This window comes from Alosa sapidissima, chromosome 9, assembly GCF_018492685.1.
Source record: "Alosa sapidissima isolate fAloSap1 chromosome 9, fAloSap1.pri, whole genome shotgun sequence".
Classification (NCBI taxonomy): domain Eukaryota; kingdom Metazoa; phylum Chordata; class Actinopteri; order Clupeiformes; family Clupeidae; genus Alosa; species Alosa sapidissima.
Window position 1 is genome coordinate 21,127,022 of NC_055965.1, and position 13,988 is coordinate 21,141,009.

Here is a 13,988-nt window from a genome sequence, read left to right on the forward strand (position 1 = left end):
CCACCCGGAAGAATGTATATTGTTATTGTGACGTCATGGTAAATTCTCATATATGAATTCCATTTCTTGTAACTGGCAATTCCACATTCGACAGTGGGGAGAAGTTCAAATAAATTATATTCCTCATTAGCAGCATACTTGAGGTTGAAGATATTTAGGCACATCAAGTTTGTCACATACAGGAACTTCAAAATACACAGTTTTATGATTATCTTGTTCATTTATGCACTGGACTTGAATTAGGAACCTCAGACAAAGATGTCTTGGTTGTGGTTGAAGAATGTGGTTTTTCCCATGTCTTGCCACTCTAATACCTAATATGAGTAAACAAATACTTGGATTCATGTACAGTAGATGTGGCATCAATCTGTTTCTTCCTCTTCAACCATGTAAGGCGAGAAATAGCCTCGGAAACATGGAGATACGCTGGGCTATCCTCACTTGAAAGAGAGAGCAGGCCCACAGTGCTTCTCACGTGGATGAGGAATGGTGGGCCATTCTCTTTTTGATCACGTGTGGACAAATAGAGTGAAGAGTTAAATGGTAATGTTATTATTACAAACTCGTTTAATCTGACTCCATTTAATTAATAATTTGTATCACCATTAAATTACCAAGTAACTAGTTTATCAGCTATAGAAGAGCATGGCATGGCACACTACGAAAACTACAGATATACGATTGGTGAGCAGGTTAACAATTTTAGGCACTAGGCCTTAAAGGTGTCATGTGTAAGAATTGAGGTAAAAATATCCAAAAAATGAGCTACACGCATCAAAAGAATGAGGAGTGGGAAAATCAGAGGTCTGGAAAGTGTTTGGAGTGGTGCTGGATTCTGATGGAAATTCTTCAGGTTATGTGCAATGCTCAAAATGCAAGGTGCTGATGAAATATGTGACCCTGCAAGGCGAAACCAGTCGCTTTGGTAAAATTTACAAAATTAAGTTATTGTACTCATATGAACGCCCATAAACTAAGCTTTCCAACGATATGTATATCAAGGGTACTGTAACGATAAAAGAACTTGCAAAAAGTATCGCTAAGATAACCGCATCCAAAGTTGGCATGGTTCTTCCATCACGATATGCCAGAAGAGGAGAAAATCACCATTTTAAGTGATTCACGCTAATGTGTTGAATCTTCACCTAAATAAAGTCAGGGTTTAACAGTCAAAATGTAGCCTAAGCTTATGTTTTACGTTGGGCTGCGGGCCGGGTTCGGGCAGATGATTCATGTTGATGTGTCGGGTTACATCGGGTCCGGGCTTTAAAAGCCACGGGCCGGTTCGGGTCGGGTTGTAATTTTCAGGCCCGTTGAGAACGTCAAGTAGACCTGCAGGGGGGAGACAGCCCCCCGGGGAAGATGGTGTACACCCCACTGGGCTTGGTGGGATCCTGGGAGTGGATCTCCGAACAGTCCAGAGGAAACAGCGGCGTAAAACATAGACAACTCGGAACGAGAGTGAGTAGGATAAACAAAACCTGAGAAAAAAGTAGGTAAACACACACACACACAAACACTCAAACACACACACACACAGAGATTGTGAGAGTTGGAGATGAACAAACTCACATGCACACAAACATTACAAATGCAAATACAGAAACACATATAAATACACTATGACAGACACTGGTGTAAAATCAATGATCACTCATCATGTTAGTGCTGGGTGAGTGTGTTTTTGTCCTCTTTGCAAAATATGAGCTACTTCTCGCCTCTGTGTCCACTTTTATAGCAAAACAGACTCTGAGACATGAGGTGTTTCTTTTCATAATTTGATTTGAAATATTTTTTAAATATGTTCATAGCAAAAATTGCATGTGATTTATTTTGATTAATCAATCACAGAGTATGTAATTAATTAGTTATTTTTTTAATCGCTTGACAACCCTAGTAAAAACCATATCAAAATGAATGAGGTATTATTTTTATTTCATGTTTATTTATATGTCTGAATCTTCATCAAAGACAGGAAAATAATCATCATACTCGCCATTGTCACCTCTGTAGTGTGTTTTTTAAACTGGTCTCATCTTTAAGGAAATTCCCTTGAGGGAGTAGGAATATCCTTTCCAATTCCACCAATGAACAAATATGTTCTTTGACAATGGAGAGCTTGACTCTTCAGCATAAAGGCCATTTGGGTTGGCATAGTGACAAGCATTATACCAGAATGCCCCCAAAAGGATTTTGGCACAATTGTCCCCATGCAGGTCCTGGTCTTTGTCATAAGTGGTGAACTTCATGCCGTTGTGATACGTCAAATCGTCACCTAGAGGGAGATGCTCAGTATTATATTGCTCTATTGTGTCCAAATGTTTTCTCATATTTTTGTTAGGATTCAATTGGACACACACACAATCTTTCTCTCTGTCTGATAGTGTGAATCTGTGTACATATTCAAACATCAGCTTATATTAGACACTTTCTCATCTGTCTTTTAATTGCTGAAGAAGTGTATTTTAAGGTACAGTTTTTGGAATACAAATCTTCAAAGAAATGGATATATAGTATATGAATATTTCAGTAAGCAAGCAATTTCTGTGTGCAAACAGTTTGTTTTTACAGTGCTGTAGTTTCAGGTATTTTAGGTATAGCTCCTTCTGGAGTTGCAGAATATTTATATTTAACTTTGCCATTGAAAATACATCTATCAATAGCTTGACATCACATCACATTTGTTTTTTGAGCCGAATGATGAGCTTGTAATGGGGAGAATCTTGCACATAGCACAGCTGGTAGCATCTCACAGACGATCTCCAAAGAGCTACTGACCAAGTAATGTTTCACAATTCTCGCAAGATGTCTCTGAGTCGTCGTCAGCCAAATAGCAAGGGTGGTTTTCTGCCTGTGAGATGCTACCAGCTATGCTATGTGATTCTCCCCATTACAAATTTGTTCACCATCAAAATGCACTTAACAACTTAATTCTCAATATCTATTTCAGCCTACTTCAGAGGCCACTGTTCCCACTTAGTTTGGCCTATAATCAAATACTTCCTCTTTGGAAAGCTGTAGTTTCTTGGGAATCAGAATTATGGTGTGAAGTACTGACACCGAGTTACAGAGGCTAGAGTATTGTTTTTCTTTTTTATTTCTGCCGGATTACAAGCATCTCTGAACTGACCACATTTCAGCCCTCTAGGTCACTTGATATGATTTAGAAAACACAACTGAGCCCTAGCACCAGATCTTGTGAAGCTGGGTGTAAAAGTAGATTAACATAGAAAAAAGATTAGTACTTACATGTAAGCCAATTATTTACAAAGGTATGCCCATGCGTTTTGTAAAATGCCTTTGGTTACCCAAAATGCATACTGACAAAAAAAGGGTTACTGCATATGAAACCCTTTGTGTAGAAGCATAATCTTGGTCTCAAATGAAAAGTAACACTATGAAGTTTCATGCTTCTATTTGGATTGTATGTCAGCAGGTTCTGATATGGAATGACTACACTAAATAGGGAATAATTACACACACACATATCTATTTTTGCAATTTTCTGTTGGTTCAATCGGTGTGTATAAGATGGACTATACATCTACACAACTTATATTGGATGAAACAACATAGATATTCTATTTCTATGGATTAATGTGGACATTTCAAGACCCAATATGCTACATCTCCATATTCCTAATGATATACAAAGGATAGAGGGTAGGAAAGCATGAAGGGGGGCGAGGGGGGCCGTCGGCCATTTTTAATTGAGACATAGTAAGATAAATTTGATCATGTAAAGCACGACACATGTTTTACATGAAAAATGTTGTCATGTATTGATTCCCAAGAGCCCAAGTCTTCAAATGGTGTATAATATGACTATGCAACATAACAATATGATGTATAAAAATAACTTAGAATGTTGTTCCACTTATGGCACGTCTGAGAACTAAGTTAAGAGATATATATTCTAGCAAGAAAATGATAAAATATGAAAAACATATGTGATAAGAACACATTGTTTTACTATCACCTCCCCCCACTAGATGGGCCAGCTACGTAAAGCCATTTGACTTTGAATTGTGCATTTGACCTTGAATTGTCCACTCACCTGCACCACCATCAACATAGCTGCCCACTCGCAGTGTGTAGCCGAAGGTCTCTGGGTCCACAGAGAAGGACGTGTACTGAGCGTAGACCTTTCCCCCGTCCCAGTCCTCCATGTCCACCCTCAGCTCATTCCTCTTCCTCATGGTCAGCAGCACAATGTTGTCCAGCCCTGCAGACAGGTCAGAACACAGACCAGGGGAAGATTACTTTGTTAAATTTGAATAATGACACAAGACTCGATCCTGACCCACTCCTGATGGTGCTTGGAGTACATTTTTTGGATTTTCTATAATTTGGATACATTTTACGTGCAATCAACATGTCAACAAAAAACTGTGGGCATATGCTCTGGTTGTAAAAGAAAAGAAATGTTTGCAGTTTTGGAAGAAAACTGCGATGCCATCTGTTAAAATGTGGTTAGAAGAAATGGTTAAATTCCTCCTGATAATAAGATCTGGTCTCCCCTTCCCCACTGTAATAAGATCTGGTCTTCCCTTCCCCAATATCTTGACAGAGTAGGCTGAGTTTTTCTATATCAATCCTGTTACATAACAGGAATTCTCAGGGTGGGTGGGATAGGGTAGGGTATTTGTCTTGTTTTTTTTTTTTTTTTAATGTAAACTTGAAATTGTTTGGAAAAAAATCGATATGTATTGATATGATTCCTCAGTCATTTTATTTTAAAGACTTTGAACTTTGAAAAAAAAAAAAAAAAAATGATTGCAGCTACAGCTGAACTTGCCTCTCACAATGTGTACATTCAACAAAATCTGGGTTTTACTATCACCTCATTTGCATATTTTAGGTATTTTTAAAACTCACCTGAAGATGAGGGCTTTAGTTGTACAAAAATGGGTGCTCAGGCACAGAAAATCCTGCCCTCATTTTTGGTACAAGTGAAGCGCTCATCTTCAGCTGCTTTTTGACAGCGATGACGACATAGAGAGGGAGAGAGACTAAGGAGGCCAAGGGGTATATTGGCTGCTGTGGGACATACCCAGCCAGCAGGGGCGTAGCACAAGGTCCTGGGCCCCTGCATAGGCAGTCCTGATGGGCCCTCATGTTCCTCAACCCAGGTACAGTAAAATATATTCCAGACTTTTCAAGGGCCCTCTCTCCCCTTGGGCCCCTATTATCAGTAGTGGCGGCCCTGCCAGCCAGTACTCCCCATCCTTGTGGAGCCACTCTAGTCCTGAACATGTGTGTGGGTGTGTGCACACGTGTGAGCTTGTGTGTGTGTGTCCATACGTACCCAGCCAATACTCCCCATCCTTGTTCCCGAAGCCGTTCTTGTAGTGATCCCAGGGTCTGTTGAAGTTCACAGAACCATCCAGTCTTCTCTGGAACACCTTATACATAGCATTGGCCAGAGTATATTACTCTTGGAATTAACATTTGAATACTATGACACAAACTGTTTGAAATGAAGGCATAGTCAGAATAAAATGAAGAATTTAAGCAATAAGCCCCGAGAGGCTGTAGGTTACACGGATTCTAAAACAGCTAAGGGGCGTTGTTAGGCATGACGCGCTAGCGGAGGGGAATATAACCCCCTTAGCTGTTGTAGAATCAGTGTAACCTACGGACTCGAGTGGCTTATTGCTTTTCTAAAACTGTTACTATAAATACCTGGCAAAGTTTCATAAAGTAAAAGGTACAGCAACTAGAAATATAATGAGATATTCCTAGATAATCATTCTTCCGCCAAGAAATGTATTTCCTCTATCTGAATGGTTGCCAAGCAACGTCGAGACGCAGCTACTTTGACTTTTGTATCAAGTTGTGGTAGCGCAGTAATATAGAACGAAATGCGGTCAAGGTGTATGTTTATGCTGGATTTTACAACGCCATTGAACGTGATTCAGCCAATCACAATCAAGGACCAGAACTATCCGTTTTAGAATTCGTATTTTTCAACTAGGCCCTATTTTAGTTACAAAGTAAACCAAACTAATTCACAAGGTGAATAGAGTCTGGTCACTCATGACTGGGAAACCTATCCAACACTTTCTTTGTGACGGGTATAGACTTTCCGCTAACTTTGAAAATCATTTGTCCAGCCTAACAAATCGCATTGATCAGGGATTTATAACGTTACTTTATACTTCACCTAAACTTTACAGCCTGACAATAATAAGCATTGGCAGTTGTGAAACAACATAAATGGGTTTACCTTTGGTGTAAATAAATGTATACATTCTTCCGACTGCAATTTTTGATGTTTGCGGCCATGGTTACTACCGTTTACCACAGCCACTTTTGATTTCGAAACTATGGTGTTCCAGACCTTATCTCCCTGAAAGGAGATCTAGGTGAGTGTGGCCAGGCTATTATTTTAGATGTTTTAAGTTAGAATTTTTAAGACGTTTTAATAGGCATACAGGCCGCAGCAGCAGCGCATCAGATACATTTCTGGTATGAATGCACATATAAAACACGACACAGCAGCCACAGAACAGACAAGCAATCCACATGCTATGTTGGCAGTCTGAATAAGCCCTTACTCAGTGTGGCACTCACCGTCCATCCTCCCCCATCGGTCTCCATGTCACAGTAGACCTGCAGGGGGGAGACGGGCCCCCCAGGGAAGATGGTGTACACCCCACTGGGCTTGGTGCTGTCATGGGAGTGGATCTCCGAACAGTCCAGAGGAAGCAGCGACGTAAAACATAGACAACTCGGAACGAGCGTGAGTAGGATAAACAAAACCTGAGAAAAAAGTAGGTAAACACACACACACACACACACACACACACACATACACACACACACCTCACACACAGAGACAGACAGACAGACAGATTGTGAGTTGGAGATGAATAAACTCACATGCACACAGACATACACAAATACACATACACTATGAAACTGGTGTAAAATCATATCCTTGGTGAACGATAACTTCTGTTAGAGAGAGGGAGAGAGAGAAGAGAGGGAGGGAGAAAGAGACTTTAAAATTCACTTACCATCATGTTAGTGCTGGGTGAGTGTGTTTTTTGTCCTCTTTGCAAAATATGAGCTACTTCTCGCCTCGGTCTCCACTTTTATAGCAGATCAGACCCCGAGACATGAGGCAATCGATTTTCAAACAGTGGCCATGGGACCCAGACATCTGTGCTCAGTCCAACCGGTTCAGAGTGGTGTCCATTTATCTCTGAGTTGTGTTTAACCAAGTTGGCTTTTTGCCAAACCAGACACTTAGGCTTTGCACTGCACTATGAGTGAGTGCCAAGGAACAGCACTGACAATAAAACATTTTAGAAATACCTCACTCTCATGTGAGCAATTGCTAGCAGATTGATTTGGTAATGCATGGGTCAGTTCAAATAGTTTACATTGCATCACAATTTGTATTACACTGAGTTGACTCATAATAGTGTCCTTTTCCACTGTCCTACTACTGTATGACATTGTCTGGACAGACAATTCTATCTAGAACATTACAGATGAGGCACACTCTTAGGCTCATAATAAATGACACTTGTCATTGTCAAAAACATGTCTTTTGCAATCATTTAACCCACCATGGGCAACGCACTGTTACAAACAGTGCAGCGTGCAAGACTATCATTATTTTTTACTCTTATAAGACAAGGGTACACTTTTTTTGCAGTCTGAATGGGTCTTAAATGTTCCTTTTTGTGGGGCACTGGCTCTTGTTCCTAGATACACTGAAATGATTGATTTAGTTCGGGATAAAAGAGATAAAATCCTGCCTACACTGAAAACTGATTGGTCAAGCACATACGCACCACTGAAAACTGATTGGTCAAGCACATACGCACCACCCCTCTCTCCCCCTTTCCATCATCTGTGCGCTACACTCAGATGTACACGCCATTTAAAATTTTGGTCTCACGTGCGTGTTCTTGCTTCCTTGTTCTAGATTCCAGAAGATTTTATCTAGTTTGCGGGCGCCAGCGAGGCGCTATCAAATTCAAATTCAAAGGAGCTTTATTAGCATGACTGTTTGTATACAGTGTTGCCAAAGCTAGTGTCACAGATAACACAGTAGTGTCACAAAAGAAAGAAAATAGACATACAGCAATGCAGGTAAACATGTGAACACAGAATCAACAATAGCATATGAGTGAGTAAGTGAGTGTGTGTGTGTGTGTGTGTGTACGCACGCGTGGGTCCGTGAGTACATATGTATAAGTATATATTTATGCACAGGAACATGTATGTGTCTGTTAACTCAGACAGGTCTTAGTTTTTTGGGTTTTTTTTTTCTATACCATGTCCCTCATGTTGTGACATTTTAAGACATGTTGTGCTGCCAGGGCAGCAGCTATCAATATACAGGAGACTCCCGGAACATCCGGGAGACTTGGGAATGTCTGCACTCATCTCTCACTCCTACAAGTGTGGTGGTGTCCTGAAGTGAACTCCTGTTCTCCTCTTGTCCACTGGAACTAATGGAGGTGTGCACAGGTGGAGTGGTGGCTATGAGCCCAGGCTGTAACAAGGCCCCTAGGTGTCACTCTGACCACCAGCAGCATTGAGAGTCCAGTCAGCATTGGCATAAGTCCAGGTCACATGCATTTGTATGGAACATTTAAAAATGTGTGAGTGTGAGTTGAGCCAAAGTGCTTTCTAATTGAGTTGAATCTATTGATAAGAAAATAAATAAATACATATAGGATTAAAATAGATTAATGAGAGATCAATCCATTTACAGTAAAGGCAAATATGAATATATCAATGTCATTATGGATTTAAAAGACCATACCAAAAGCCATTAGTCCATCAGTGTGGATAATAGAATGAATGGACAAGAGAATAAAATAGGCAACACCTGTCTCACACAGCAGGGTTTAGAGAGCTGAGGAATATTATGGCCAGGGATGGGTCACATGTAAACTAGATGTACCGCAGAGCGGTACAAAATATGACCGCCGCCCAGTCCAGCACATGGGTCACATGTGAATAAAGCAGTTTTGTTTAGAAATGTCAGAACAGGAAAATATTTCAGGCAATATTTCAGTTATGTCAGAATATGTATGATATTTAATGTTTTTATTTGAGAGAGGTATAGAGATTTAGTAGTTCAGTTCATGCCCTAAGTATGTGTGTCAGAGAAAGTGAGTGACACAGAAGTTATGACATATCCCCCTCCCCTCTCTCTGTGTGTGTTGGTATTAGAAAGGTTTGAAAGTTTGGAAAGGCAACAGCTGCATTGCTTCTCTCTCTCTCTCTCTCTCTCTCTCTCTCTCTCACACTCACACACACACAACCTTTGGAAATGTTCTGCTAAAACATCTTTGTATATGTTCTAGTGGGTTATTGGTTGGTGGTATTGGATGGGACCTGCTGTTGCCTTTCAGCCAAAGAATGTTTTTCTCTCTTTGTGTCTGTCTATGTACAAATAGTGCTTAGTAATGCTAGTACAGTACAGTACAGGACAGTACAGTTTGCGCACACACACACACATTTGTGAACACCAGACATCCCAAGTCTCCCGGAAGTTCCGGGAGTCTCCCGCATATTGATAGCGGCTCCCTGACGCCCACAAATTAGATAAAATCTCCTGGAATCTAGAGCGAGCGATCAAGAGCGTGCATGCGAGACCGAGACTTCAAATCGTGTGTGTGCATCTGAGTGTAGCGTGCACACGACAGGGGAGAGAGAGAGTGGTGCATGTATGCCTGAGCACCAGTGGCATAGCCAGAAATGTTCAAATGGGTGGGCACAGAAAAAAAACAGGTGGGCCAAGCCAATTTGATTGAACATAAGATAGGCCTAGATTAGATGCATACAAACAATAACTAAAAGCTGTCATAGCCTATGCATGTGTTCAGGTCTTCACAAAATTTGCCTGTTTCATGTACATAGGCAGGATGTTCCAGCTTCTGTGAATAATGGATAAAAGCACCTTCTCCACTATGTTTGTGGAGCACTTTGGGCACAATGAAATCATTAACATTGGAAGATCTAAGATTCCATTGTGGTTGATAACATATTAAAGCTCTGACATATGAAGGTGCTATGGCAAGATCAACAGAACCGTAACAGTTATATTGGAACCAGGGAGCCAGTGCAGTAAAACAGGGGTGATGTGCTCTCTGTTCTTGGCCCCACTAAAACTGTTGCAATGTCGTTATGCTTTTTTGGGGACACTAGTTAAAAGGGCATTGCCTTAGTCTAACCTACTAGTATAAAGGCATGGATTAGCATCTCTACATCTTGTTGAATAAATGTTCAGAATTAATCTGTAGCCTTGGGTAGGCTTCTGCGACGTTTTTAACAGGCTACGCTATAGAGGCTTAGACAACTATGACCCACGTTTTGGTTTTGTAAATTAATTTGCCCTACTTCTTGACTGCAATGTAGTCAATTGACTGCTTGACATGTCATTTTTATTTTTCTGTACAATAAACAAATACATCTGCTTTATGCCGCAGAATTACATTCATATTTGCAATTTACATAGGCCTAGTCCAATGCATCGTTACACTATGTTAGTGTTTCCCAAAACCATAGTAGCAACGAACGTTCGCAACCACTATGTAAAGTTGTGTAGTTACAACTACACCTCTCGACCTGTGGTAGAATGCTAGTAGAGGCATAGTTCCAGGGATCTTCATGTCAAAGACATCACTGGCCAGTTATTTGTTTGCAAATTAATAATTATAAATATATTTAGGTTTCTAATTGATATTTACACTTCTAACCACCATACATCCATATTTTAAAATGCCCAAGGCAGAAAATACATAAATTAAAAGTCAATTTGCAGCCATGTGCACGTAAGTAAAAGTCACACACCTGCAGATAATAAGGCACACTTTTTGACGAGTCAGCTGAGAGTATGTAGCCTTTGATTTTCATGGAGGGGGGTCCTTGTTAGTTTACGCAAACCAAGCCAAGAAGGCTGATTCTGATTTTGATAATATGATCTGCACAAAAGATAAACTTAGGTAAACAACGATGTCAATATTGTTGTCAAAATCTTAACCCAGACACATACACACAGCATTTAAAAGTATGCCTGGAGACCATGGAGCAAATTTTCGCCTGAGATACGGGACCAATCACAGAACAAGGGGGAAAGCAAGACGATGTCTGTAGACATCCGTGGCACCCAATAAACGGATCTGGGCATTTTTTTCAAATACTCATTGAGAAGTGGTGGCGCTAGCCAGGCTAATAATCGCATGGTATGGGAACTGCTCTCAATAAAATAGAAAAGCACTTCAGAGAGTTGTGCGTACAGCACAGACCATATGCGGCTGTGACCTACCCTCCATACTGGAGTTATTTGAGGGAAGATGCATTAGGAAGGCAAAAAAAATCTTGAATGATCCTAGTCATCCCAACCATGAACTATTTGAGCTATTACCATCTGGCAAACGATATAGAAGCTTGAAAGCTCGTACCACCAGACTCCGAAGAAGTTTCTTTCACCAAGCAGTTAGATTGCTTAACTCATGCTGAAGACAACAAGGCACTTTTTTTTCTTCCCCCCCCCCTTTTTTTTTTACAAACACACACACACACACCCTTTCATTTATTTATTTTTTGAGGAGAAAAAAATACAACAAATTTTACTCTATTATAAACCTATAATGAGATGTAATAAAAGAAATCTTGAATCTTGAAGCTGTCTGCGTGTTGTAGGCTAGATTTGCGTGAGTTCTTTCTATCTGCTTTAGTTTTGTGAGTTGCGACCACCTAGGCTATGTTATAGACGTTCTATGAGGTACCAGTGTTTAGCTGTGTCACAAAACAATAAGCTTTGTCAGACTACTTTTAAAATGATATTCAGGGCTATATACATTTTAAACATTCGGGGCTGAAGACCCGACAAAGCCTTGTGTTAATTCTTCAGATGGAAGTGTCAGGAATTTTCATACGAGACGCTCTCATTGGTGGTTAGTATATGGAGTAGGGAATTGACAGCAACATATCCAATCACATTATGAGAGATGCTGAATTTAACATAAACTGCGATGTTTGATTTTAAATTAATATAAATTTAGCCGGAACTGTAAACTGGCACACGTGGTTGCTCGATGTTTTCAGTGGGTGCCCGAGAGACGGAGCACCCACGGTATCGGCGCCTATGACAAGCATCTCGCGGTTGCATCCATTACAAACAAACATGCAATGTGAACGTCTGGGATTGGGGAGAGCACTAAATGCTCTTTTGAATAAGCATGAAGTCATGCCTTTAAATGAAAAACACTTTTAATAATCAAAAAAATAAACGCTAATGAAGTAAACTTGTGACCATCAAAAATCGTTTATCGCCTGTAACTCCGTGATAACAGGACGTAACAGGAAGGCATTTGTCTGAGCAACGGAGGTTAATATGCTCTATATTTTGTCCAAATGATGTCTGTCTATCATCGTTGCACTCGGAGAAAACCAGAATGTTTCATTTGTCCTGCGTTTCTTCTACGGCTGCAAACGGGATTCACTCGCCGTTAACCAAATATTTCTTTATGAGGGCAGGGCAGGCATATTTCCGGCTATTAAATTATTTCTAAACCAGTCTGCTAAAGTCTGTAGTGAAGTCTGTGTAGGGTTTTCCAGCTCCATTTCTTTTTACGAGACACCCTGCTCACTTGAGACTTCTGCCGGTTGTTGCAGCGTCACTGGAAAAATACAAATTAAAGTCTCGTGATCCTGCGCGCGGACCGCGAGGGAAGCTGGCCAAGTCGAAGCACTGCCCACTGTACATTCACTGTAGGCTGTCTAATCCCTTGAAATAAAAATAATAAGTACAAAATTGACATTGAATGTCTTTGTAAGGTTATGCACAGGCAGGGCAACAGAAATCATTGTCCATTGGAGGCTCTTTAACACACTGCAAGTGGTACCAGCCTTTGCAGACAGTGCATTTAATCTGGCAGACAAACCAACCATCGCAATGTATTTCACTTACCCACAGCCCATGAGTGTCTGCTGCTCCACACATGCAGCACAGTTCAGAGAGGTCATCTGTGGAAATTAAAGCATTAAGCTATATGCAATTTTCACATTCAACACAACCAATATTGTAATAGCCTGTTAAACTTCAAATACCAACCTGTTCCCCTGATGAGCTCATTGGCAATATCCCTTCTCAAGCATGTAATGCCCTCTGCATCAACTCGGAAGTCGGGACTTTGCTTCATTAAAATAAACTCGGCAAGCTTTTCCACAATAAACACAGTTTAGGACATGCATGTTGTTTAGAAACACATTTCTGACCATCATAACTTCCAAAACACAAAAAAGGAAGTTACTTACTTTGCACACAATGACTCCACATGAAGAGCCATCCTGTTGCTGTGGATGGTTCAGCGTGTCACCAGACCAACGGGTGTGGTGCAGCCCCCTTCGCCTCATGACGGCTCTATATTACCAAGCACAATCATTATATTGTCATTACATACAAATAAACACATACTTAGAACTGTAGTTAAAAATGAATCAATAAAATATTCACCTGGTCACGTCAATGCATTTTCCTACAGCATCAGACTGGGCACCAAAAGGGTCCACGTAGAGGCAGCGTTTGTCTTTTGGAAATATTGCCTATTTCATATGTCATACATGAGTACAATTAGTGGGGGGCCTTAAGCACATAAATAGGTCATTTCGCGCAAATTCTTCTAAAAGCGCCAAATTTGGCACAGATGTAGCTCAAGTTATACTGAAATGATTTAGCTAGGGCGCTGGAGCCAGAGACCCTCAGGGCCAAGATGGCGGCCAAATCCAATATGGCCGCTACCTGAAAAGGTTTCTATAACTTTTGAACCACATGAGCTACAAATACAAACTTGATGTCTTTTTCAACTTAATTGATCATGGGAAACACATAGGAATGTTTATATTTATGACCCAGTATATCTGGACCACTTAATCCTCCAATTCCAATATGGCCGCTGTCCAAAAAAGCAGTTTTGACTGTAGTTACACCCCATTGTTTGCGCCAATTTATC

General features: G+C 40.5%; 2 protein-coding genes across 3 annotated transcripts in view; both read right to left on the minus strand.

The window, feature by feature from the left end:
• Positions 1-13,988, minus strand: part of LOC121718035 (NACHT, LRR and PYD domains-containing protein 12-like) — a 1,225,568-nt gene that overhangs the window by 292,366 nt on the left and 919,214 nt on the right. The window lies entirely within an intron of this gene.
• Positions 1,810-13,392, minus strand: LOC121718076 (microfibril-associated glycoprotein 4-like). Of its 2 annotated transcripts, XM_042102916.1 has the most exons (7): positions 13,294-13,392; positions 13,091-13,196; positions 12,947-13,002; positions 6,577-6,765; positions 5,309-5,405; positions 4,058-4,225; positions 1,810-2,275 (listed from the first exon to the last, which is right to left on the minus strand). In XM_042102916.1, the coding sequence occupies exons 1-7, from the start codon at positions 13,390-13,392 to the stop codon at positions 2,022-2,024; spliced, it is 969 nt and encodes a 322-aa protein (XP_041958850.1). In that variant the 3' UTR covers positions 1,810-2,021. The 2 variants fall into 2 exon arrangements, with proteins under 2 accessions (XP_041958850.1, XP_041958851.1); XM_042102917.1 differs by lacking the exons at positions 12,947-13,002; positions 13,091-13,196; positions 13,294-13,392 and adding an exon at positions 7,023-7,211 and having other exon boundaries at positions 1,811-2,275.

Bases quoted from the DNA above. Each gene is read 5' to 3' on its own strand.
- LOC121718076 (XM_042102916.1), bottom strand. From the start codon at position 13,392: ATGAGGCGAAGGGGGCTGCACCACACCCGTTGGTCTGGTGACACGCTG. The intron at 13,003-13,090 runs GTTGGTATTTGA...TAATTTCCACAG, and splicing joins TGAGCTCATCAGGGGAACAG to ATGACCTCTCTGAACTGTGC. The intron at 6,766-12,946 runs GTAAGTGAAATA...CTTTTTTCTCAG, and splicing joins CAGACACTCATGGGCTGTGG to GTTTTGTTTATCCTACTCAC.